At 49.6% G+C, this 10,491-nt stretch overlaps 1 protein-coding gene across 1 annotated transcript; it reads left to right on the top strand.

Annotated features, from left to right (window-relative positions):
* The first annotated feature begins 517 nt into the window (after positions 1 to 517).
* Positions 518 to 6,315, top strand: LOC142570752 (uncharacterized). The gene is made up of 4 exons (XM_075679093.1): positions 518 to 774; positions 3,023 to 3,478; positions 4,615 to 4,755; positions 6,309 to 6,315. Exons 1-4 carry the CDS (start codon positions 518 to 520, stop codon positions 6,313 to 6,315), a joined length of 861 nt encoding a protein of 286 aa, XP_075535208.1.
* The last annotated feature ends 4,176 nt before the right edge of the window (positions 6,316 to 10,491 follow it).

Here is a 10,491-nt window from a genome sequence, read left to right as displayed (position 1 = left end):
CGATTTGCTGTGAATTATCCTGCACTGAGCGAGGAGGGCTTGGACGCCCTCCAACAGGAAGACACGGCCTATATCACTCAGCAGTTCTCGGGGAGCACCGTGGCGAAGAACAAAATTGCGAAGAATGAAGAAACCAACGTCACGGGCAGTCGCTGTTGGCAGAGCTACAGTCTCAGCGTAGCGAGTAAGGTGGTCTACGCCGACAATAATCCACCGATTTCCACACCCACTACATGGAAGCGGGCTGTAGAGGTCGGTGCTGTAGCGTTATCGGTTCTCTGATCTGACCCAGCACTCATGTGCACAGGCTGTGACGTCAGTGAGGAAAAGGGATAAAGAGCGGCTGTCTAATAAACACGGGGCTTTTTGGGTTCGTGGCTACATCGGAGTGGCGTCAGTCTTTTGCTTGCATCACCGCTCCGGCAGCGGACACGGCATGGTGTGAGAAGTGGGATCGACCCCCCCCCCCCCCATCCTAGTTGCCTTTGCGGCGCTCACCCGGCGTTCGATCTGCGCGATGACGGCTCCGCCAGCGGCAACCCCGCCAACGGCAGCCATCCCGCCACCGACACCCTTCAACTTCGACCGGACTTCCGAATGGCCACAATGGATTATGTCATTCGATGACTACCGCTACGCGTCGGGGCTCAACGACAGAACGGAGGAGGCCCAGGTGCGAACGCTTTTGTACACCATGGTCAGGCAGGCAAGAAAAATTTTTCAGACATTCGGCCTTACCGAAGAGGAGTCTCGAAGCTACGAGACAGTAGCCCCGTTTACATGAATGCGACAGTGACGCATCGCATTTCCAAGCGCATTTGGGAAAGGCGATGCGACGCCGTCTACATGTAGCGCCTTAACTCTCGCTAGAGTTACTGTATGTGCTACCTACGGTTAAAACCCCTGCATCTACGCGCCACTTTCTTAAGTAGCGACAAGCTTTGTTGTGCGCCGCGTTTTCCCCTCACACCGAATCCGGTTCCGGTATTTCCGGTTCCGGCATTTCCGGTTTGAAAATTTCCGGTTCCGGCGTTTCCGCTTCCTGGAGTTGCGCTGCGAAAATTTCCCATTTGACTGCTGCACATTCACACCGAAAGCGGAGCGTCTAAGCAGACAAGCGGATTTTCAAAGCGGCGAGGCGGCGAGTGCCCACGCCTGTTCAGACCGGCCGCGTTGTCTGGCTATCCGCGCCGCCGGGAAGGAGGGGTATAGTGTACTAGAATAATACATTATTCTAGTACACTATAAGGAGGGGCATCTCGATTTTTCTTTAGCAATTTCAAGGATGTGGCGCCATCTCGCGGCACTTTGGGTTTGTGCGCGCACTTTCGATATTTTTTCTTCGTGGGTCGGCGCGCTCCCGTCCGCTATCTACTTCTGCAAAATAAGCTCAGACGAAGAAGACGAGATCTTTGGCATTTTACTCGTCACTTGTCTAGTCGATTTTCAAGATTTGTTACAGCGCAACAGAAGACAAGGAAAAAAGAAGGTATAAAGCGACGACACGGCGCCGTGTCGTCGTTTTATACCTTCTTTTGTCCTTGTCTTGTGTTGCTCTGTAACAAACCTTACTATGAATCCCAACCAAGTGGCCCAACTTGCCGTTTTGACGCTTTTGAATAACAGAAGCGAAAAGCCCAGAGAAAGACATTCGTTTACATTCATTCACCAGCGCTTCCGCAGTGTCGGGTTCTGATTGGCTGCGGCCAAAGCGGCCAACTTATCCGCGCGGAAAAAATCGGTCCGGGCGCGATCCGGCCAAGCGGCCGCGTATTTTCCGCAAAGCGGAAAATCCGCGGCCGCTTGGCCGGATCCGCCTGTCCGCTTGTCCGCTCCGCCTTCGGTGTGAACGTGCCTGAGACGCCCGCGCGTGCTTAGCAGAGCTGTGACAGTCACCATAAGAAAAATGCAAAAGGGACAAGCTGTTGTATTCCGCTGAAGTAGTAGTTCGCGGTCGCTGTTGTCCAAATGCACGAAAAACGGCAGTGGTCTCCAAGCGCCCAGGCACTACATTCCACTGTACGTTGTCGCTCGTGCCACAACCCGTCGCAGGTTGACGCGAAGCAGCGAACACGAGCAGATCGCAGGTTACAGAAGGCGGTGGTTCTTGGATGGAATCGCATTCACAGTTTCAATCTCAGCTCGTGCAATTAAAGCCTCTCCAGGGGCGCGAAAGGGAACAACGCTAAAAAACAAAGTGTCACATCCACTCGGAACAGGAAGCTGCAGCTACGTAAGCTAAGGGGTGAGTGGGAGAGGAGCGTAGAGAAGGAGGGCAGGTGTGTGGAGGGGCTTTACCTACGGTAGCATATACAGTATCTCTCGCAAGAACGTAGCGCCACATGGTGTCGTATAAGGGAAGTGCAACCGACTTCCGGTGTAACTGGTTTCCGGTAGTTGGCCGAGTGCACGTTGGTGGTTGAGTGCCGAGAAATAGACAGTTTTAGTTTAGCGTACGCAACTTATAGCGTACGCTACATGCTATAGTGTAGCGGACGCAAAGCCGCGCACGTGTTTTGCAGCTTTAGTTGGCCAGCGAGATTTTCGGATCTCAGAGGCCATATGCCGTCGTTGCGGCTATTTTCCGACTCTAGCGATAGGTAACGCCGACATCTCGAATGTTTCTTGCGTTAGGCTTCGGCTCGTTCGAAAGGAGAAGCGATCTCAAAAACACCACAAGGGCATCCATAATACTCTGTCGTCGAAGCGGCCTGAGACTAAGCGAAAGCCGTTTACACAATCATTTGCTGCGAACGAAGTGCATTTTACAAAAGCAATGCCAAATTCAATTCGAAGCGGGCAGCCGGGACCGCCGCCATGTTGATGGCTAATTCCTTCCCATCATTCCTAATGCGATAATCCTGTGTTTACATGCTCCGCGAGAGACGACTCGCGCCCGTAAAGCTACCCTCGCCTGGCGCATTAATGCGATGCGCCTTCCTAGCGCATTACTGCTGTTTAGATGAATGTGACGCGCTAGAAATGCGATGCGACGCTGTCGCATTCATGTAAACGCGGCTAGTAAGAAAAAGTTTGACGCCCATTTTGTGGCCACGAAGAATATAGTCTATGAAAGCGCAAATTTACATCGACGAAAGCAAGAATCCGGGGAAAGTGGGGACAACATTGTGACAGCCCTGCACGAGCTTGCAGACCGCTGTGAATTTGCAGAATTCCGGGATCGAATGATCCGCGACATATTTGTGGTCGGCCTCGAGGGCGCGCAGCTGTCGGAAGCGCTCCAGACGGATGCCACCCTTACGCTAGCGACCGCTCTGGCGAGGGTCAGGCTCAAGGAAACAGTTCACCGACAGCAACTGGAACTCCGGGCCGTCAGCAACGACGCGAATACAGGGGAACTTGACGTAGTCCGACGAACAACGAGGAAGCCGTCCAACAACTGGGAGCCTGGCACCACAGCCCAGCGGCGAACGCAGGCGTGCCAGTTCTGCGGACGCTCGAGCCACCCGAGAGCCCGGTGCCCTGCACGTTCAGCGCGGTGTGACCACTGTGGTATCAAGGGACATGTGGCCGGGGTGTGTCACAAGAGAACAGAAAACAACGAGGTGGGCGTGTCTATGCTAGAAGGCGATGGACAAATCTTTTTTGTTGGGACACTCAACAGCTCAAATGCCAGATACGCGGAAGTGTCTATCAATGGTGTATGCGTAAGTGCAAAAATTGATTCAGGAGCCGAAGTCACTGTTGTTCCGCCCGATTTCGCCGGTGTACCGCCTCGTATAGACAGGTCACAAACGGTGTTGAGAAGCGCTGCGAATCAGCGCCTCGAAGTGAATGGTTGTTTTTCAGCAGATATTGTTTGGGAAGGCAAAACAACGCGACAAACACTGTACGTTGTAGAGTCACTGCAGTGTGTCCTATTAGGGCTCCCAGCCATTGAGCACTTGGTGTAGTCAAATTTCATGTGGTTGACGGTAAACAGTACGAGCACATGTATCCGCAGCTCTTCTCTGGACTGGGCATGATGTCAGGCGAATACACCATTCGCATGAAAGAGGGCGCCGTCCCCTTTGCAATTTTCGTGCCACGGCGGGTACCCATCCCGTTAAAGAACCCCATCAAACTAGAGTTGGCCAAAATGGTCAAAAGCAAAGTCATTCGTAAGGTAGATGGTCCAACAACATGGTGTGCAGGAATGGTCCCAGTAGTCAAACCAAGTGGGGAAGTTCGAATCTGTGTGGATCTAACCCAGCTGAACAAGAGCGTCCTACGTGAACGGTTTGTCTTGCCGACCGTAGACGACGCACTTGGGCAATTGGCGGGAGCCACATACTTTTCGAAATTAGATGCCAATTCAGGATTTCACCAGCTTAAATTGGCGAAAGAAAGTCAAGAACTAACATTTATCACCCCCTTTGGTAGTTACTGCTTCCAGCGACTGCCGTTCGATATCACCTCGGCCCCGGAATACTTTCAAAAGCGAATGACGGAAATCTTAGATAGCCTTCAAGGAGTAGTGAACCTGGTGGACGACGTTCTCATTTACGGAGCTACTAAGCGTGAACATGATGAACGGCTGCACGCAGTGTTCAAAAGGTTGGTTGCAGCGGGGGTAACGCTCAATCGGGCAAAATGTTCTTTTTGTGTCAGCAGAGTAGCGTTTTTAGGCTACGTGGTCGATGCGGCGGGAATCACGCCGGATCCCAAGAAAGTTCGAGCCATGAACGAAATGGCTACACCATCAAATATTGCTGATGTCCGCAGGTTTTTGGGCATGATCAACTATCTGGCAAGGTTTGTGAACAACCTTGCCGACATGTCGGCACCGCTCCGTAGTCTTCTCTTGAAGTGCCGTGAGTGGCACTGGGGCCTGCCTCAGCAAAAATCCTTCGAGACTTTGAAAGAATTGATCACCTCGGCGCAATGCGTCGCAAAATTCGACCCTAAGCTGCGCATTATTGTGTCCGCCGACGCGTCGTCATACGGTCTCGGCTGTGTGCTCATGCAAGTTGTAGGAGTTGAGGATGGACTTTGCGATGAAAAAAACTTGTGGGAGGTTTATTTTACATTATTTACAGAGAGACGTCAATGAACAGTCGTACAGTCATTACGGGCCGGCAGCAACTCGGACGCTGCGGCCCGCGGCAAGAAGTTCGAGAGAGGTGAATCAGGGAATGCTCTAGGAATCTCTGGAATCCTCTAGGTCTGCGTCTTTTAAACCCTTCGAGGTCTGGAAGACACGTCATGTTCGGCCAATGGGAGAGTCCGCTCAGATGACGCCATTTTCGGCCAATGGTAGGCGCCCGAGCGGTGGTGTCACACCCGGCGGCTCCCTGCGGCACTCTTGCCTTGCTGGCTTGCAATGCGCTCTTCAAAGGCGGACGGGGGGACGACGCTTGGGCCCCAATTGTCCGAGGGCCCCCTACTACCGGCGGTATGGCCTCGCTGGCTTGTAAATGCCCTCTTCAAAGGCGGCCGGTGCGACGCTGTCAGGCCTTCCCGGTACATCACAGCCGTCTGGCTTCGGGACTCACGTTACCTGGAACAGTGCCGGGCTATCCCCTCGCTTTCTGGAAGAGTCAAGCATTGAAAAGCTCCACCGGTGGCGTACGAAGTGGCGGCATTCAACTTGTTTGCACGTGCGCTCCTCTGGAATGTGCTTTCCGTGTTTCTACGCTTCTCAATTAGCTGTGCTGCGATTCGATGTGGTCTGGGGAACTCGAAGGGGGCTTAGAAAAAGGTCCCTTATCTAACAAAGTGCAATCAGATGGGGAAAGGCGGCCGGTTGCGTACCAATCTCGTTCATTAACGCCAACAGAACAACGGTACGCGCAGATAGAAAAGGAAACACTTGCGCTGACGTGGGCGGCAGAAAGGCTGGAAGGGTTTTTGATAGGGCTGGAATTTCAATTTCAGACAGATCACAAACCGCTCGTATCGCTACTCGGTCAGTGCTTCCCCCTAGAATACAAAGATTCCGATTGAGGCTCATGCGATATCGCTTTTCAGTCTCCTATGTCCCAGGAAAACAGATTGGCACCGCCGACGCCCTTTCTCGGGCACCTTGCACGGAAGCGGATGTAGAGATAGGGGAGCTAGATTGCCGCGAAGTATCGAGCCATGCACAAGGCTGCATCAGCGAACTGAAATTTTCAGCCCATTGGAACAAAATAAAGTTCGCGCAAGAAAAAGACTCAACCTGCCAACAACTTCGGTTGTATTGTAAGCAGGGCTGGCCACGTCTCGCTAAAGTAAGCAGTTGGCTAAGCCCTTACTGGTCGGAGAGAGCAAACCTTACAATATGTGACGGTGTGCTTCTGCATGGGTCTCGTCTTGTGGTGCCTCAGAACCTAAGAAGCGAAATACTTTGTTCATTGCATGTTGGTCACCAGGGTATTGTGAAATGTGGCGCAAGGGCCCGCGAATCTGTGGTGGCCCGGTCTCAGCGCTAAGCTAGGAGCTCTGGTAAACAGTTGTCGAGAGTGCGCGAGACTGCGCGTTCAGAAAGCCCATGATGCCATCGGCTTGCCTTGTCTGAAGGTAGGAGCTGACCTTTTCCTTTTGCATGGTAGATCGTATCTCGTGGTCGTAGACTATTTTTCGCGCTATCCAGAGCTTGCCCTTTTATCTTTCACGAGCTTGGCGGCGGTTATTGAGCAAATCAATAGTATATTTGCTAGGCACGGGATTCCAGAACTTGTCGTAACAGACAACGGTCCTCAATTCGCTTCCGCAGAATTTGCATTGTTTGCGACTAGTTATGGCTTCCATCACCTCACGTACAGCCCCAGGTACCCGCAGTCAAATGGAGCTGCCGAACGTACAGTGCAGACGGTAAAACGAATGTTGGAAAAAGCGGTTGACCCGTACCTGGCCCTCCTAGCTTATAGGGACTCCCCAGGTCCTTTGGTTACAAGCCCAGCCCAGCAGTGGCGTAGCCAGAAATTTCGTTCGGGTGGGGGGGGGGCGGGAGGGGGGAGGCTCACGTTGCAGCTCGGCCTCTTCCTTGAGAGGAAACATTAGGTCGGATGCTCCTATCTAAATACGTGTAGAAGGAGAATTCGTTTTTCTCGGCAACCACTGCACCAAATTTGACGACGTGTTGCATTTAAAGGAACAACTTACGTTTTAATGATTGTTTATTTCGAATTTCCCATTTTGGTCGTCAATATTTTATTGAAAAGTGGCAAAAATCAAATTTTCAGAAAACGAAACAATTAAGTTTACAACTCTGTAAATCAGTAATGAAAATTGGTATCACAATTCTGTGAATTGCACATAATAGTACATCTACAGCGGACAAAATTGATATGTTACACATGAGTCTCAAAAAATTAAGTATTATGGAAATACGGCTTTTGCAGAACCCTTGTACATAACATAACCAATTCACGTAAGATACAAATTGACATATCGAATTTGTGCGCTTTGAACGGTGTAATGGATGCCGTTTACAGAACCGCGATATCTGTTCTTGATGCAGAGTTATTAATTTGTAAACTTCGTGCTTCTATATTTTTCGTACTTTCGACTTTTTCAAAATATTTTAAACAAAGTTCAGGCCCTAAATCGATATTCCGCTTCCAACAGACGCTAGAGTTTAACTGACTCTCTCAAATGCAACAAATTTCACTAAAAGCCATTCAGGAATTATCTCAGAAAAGTGTTTCCGCGTTTTACATGTATCTGAATAGGCTGCGTCGGAGTTGGGCCCGAGTTAAAGCTTCCTCTTAAACAATTTGCCTAGGGATCAAATACACGAATAATAACTGCATTGCCATTGCCAAAGATGCTGCAAACGAATTCTTGAATGCTATGCATTGCCAATTAATACAAGTAAAATATGTATTTTTTCATAAAAGAATGTACTCGTATGTGCCAAATATTGTGCCCAACATAACTGATGTCAATGCTTCGATGTTTTTGTCTATTTAATAAGTAAAGAAAATATCACACGAACTTTAGAACTACATCAGTTCGAAGCCAGCAAAGCAGCGCACGCCGCTGATATGGAAAATGTAAAGGCCATGAAATTAACAAGTTGAGGACAAATATGTTAATGAAACTTTGTCATTCAAGAACCGTGTTTAAATTCATGTACGTATTCAACGGCCAGTGAAAAATCTCAATGACGCTGTCATTTGTTCGAATGTATTAGGCAGGAACAGTCGTGTGTGCGGTCGTGTGTCGTGAGTAATTGCATCGAAATTGTAGTCGCAACAGAGAGCGTGTATAAAAAGCGGGAGTTCTGCAAAATATACGGGGGCGAGTCAAATGAAAATGAGCCAGTGGGAATACATGACAAACAGGGTATGTTATTTAAAAGTAGTCTTCATGAGCGTTTAGACATTCCTCCCATTGACTAGCGAGTCGCCTGATTCCCGTCTCATAAAGCTCCTTGGGTTGCTGCTTCAAAAAGCCTGCAAATGTCTCTTTCACATCATAGTCCTACACAAGTCTGGTTTTCTTGAGCTGTTTTTTCAGGTGCCCCAACATGTGGAAGTCGCAAGGCGACAGGTCTGAGCTGTGTGGCGGATGTTGCAGCGTTTCGAAGTTGAACTTTGCCAGTTTTGCAATAAACACATCAGCGACGTAGGGACGGGCATTGTCGTGGAACAAGATGACCCCATTCGTCAATATTTCACGTCGTTTCTTCTTGATTGAGACTCGGAGCCGATCCGTCATTTCGCAATATCTGAAATAATTGATAGCCTCTCAAGATTTAGCAAATTCTATCAGTAATGACCCCTGACGACCGAAGAAAAAACTCAACACCTTTCCGGCGGTAATGACGGCCTTTGCGTTTTCTGGGGGTGGTGAATTCGAATGTTTCCACTGTAAGCTTTGCCATCGATCGTGCTTCAGGATCGTAGTAGTGGCACCATGGTTTGTCCCCGATCACAGTTGCAGACAAGAAGTCGTCACCCTCATTATGATACCAGATCAGATGAGTCACGGCAGCACCGAACTTCTCCGTCTTGCGGCGGTTCAAAATCTTGGGCATCCCATTGCGGACACAAGAGCCGATAACCGAGATGTTCATGAATTATGGCGTGAAGTGAACTGTGAGTGATGTCCACACGTTCTGCCAGTTCATTGATGCTTATCCCCCATTCTTGCCTCATAAGATCATCAACCTTTGGAATTTTGTTGGGGGTGATTGCACGATGGCATTGGCCCGGTCTTGGATCGTCTTTGCAACTTTCACGTCCTTCTTTGAGCGGTTTACTCCAACGCTTCACAGTGGCCAATGAAATATTCAACGAACACGGCAGCCATACGGCGACTCATTTCTTTTTGGGAAACACCTTCAGCTGTCAAAAACCTCACGGCACCACGCTGCTCAACTTCTAGAGCATCCATTACGTCACGCAACCATGTTCAACCCAGTGTATGAGATCATGAAAGAACATTTATCCTCACACCTGCGTGTCACTTTTGTAAATGAGAGATGCCTGTGTGCTACGCGCATGCCTCGCAGATAATGAACCGTACCATTATTGCGCGGAGTGGGTAGGTTAACTTTCATTTCACTCGCCCTCGTACATTATAAATGCGAAGATACACCTTGATAAAGGGCAAAAAAGTGCCGCTGGAAACAAAGTTCACTGCACGTATACACAAAACCTGGTAACAAGATATTCAAGTATACGCATAAGTATCCAATAAATCTACCTAAGAAAAAGTCGCTGTATATAATGCGTCACACAAGGCAAATAAATATGTTGCGCAATCAGATTCAGAGAAATCCCGCCCCCATTCCATCCACTATCCCCGATGTATCGCGCTCGACGGAAGGCGGCGCGCTTGCTCCCCGCTTTTCTCTTTTGCGCACACAGGACTTGGCCACCATCGTCGGCTCACCCCATTCCACTCCCCCCCCCCCCCTCAAAGTCAAAGTAGAAAAAATAAATAGGAACGTAATTACCTTGGCTGGCTTTAGTGTCTTGACATGGGTGCTTTGGCGTAGGTGAAAAAAAATATTATTTTTTTATGTAACAGGACGGCACGAATGAACCACCACAACGCTTCGTCTCATCGGACCTCGCTGCGTGCTTTGTCAACTTGATTGATTGGTTTGATTGATTCTTTATTGGTTTATCTTGCCTGATAGTGTGTTGATTAGGCTTGTGTAGTGTATGTTCTGATGTAAGGACTTTAGAAAAGTCAATGCATCTTTGGCGTCAAATGTATATAACTACATTAGTAGCAGTATAAAACTTTTATTAAAAAATAAAAAAAAATCACATTCAGGTCCAGTGGGTGGGTCCTTCAGTCCAGGGCCCCACTGGCGATCGCGGCACGCCGGGCTTGGTCGAGAAGGGCCAATTGGTCCTCCCGCGCCGTGCTGGCTAGCCACACCTCCCACTGCCTACTGTTGGAGTTTTGCCCCATAAGGGATGATTGGATTTCTTGTGGCCGACTCCGGCACGACCATGTGATATGGTCGAAGAGATGGCCGCCCTCCGCACCAAGGGCAAGTGTTGGGATACCGGGTGGGGTGTATGTGGTGTAGCAGGAGTAGGTGTG

This window comes from Dermacentor variabilis, chromosome 2 (assembly GCF_050947875.1).
Source record: "Dermacentor variabilis isolate Ectoservices chromosome 2, ASM5094787v1, whole genome shotgun sequence".
Classification (NCBI taxonomy): Eukaryota; Metazoa; Arthropoda; class Arachnida; order Ixodida; family Ixodidae; genus Dermacentor; species Dermacentor variabilis.
The sequence above is the reverse complement of the archived record's forward strand: the minus strand, read 5'-3'. Positions and strand labels throughout refer to the sequence as shown.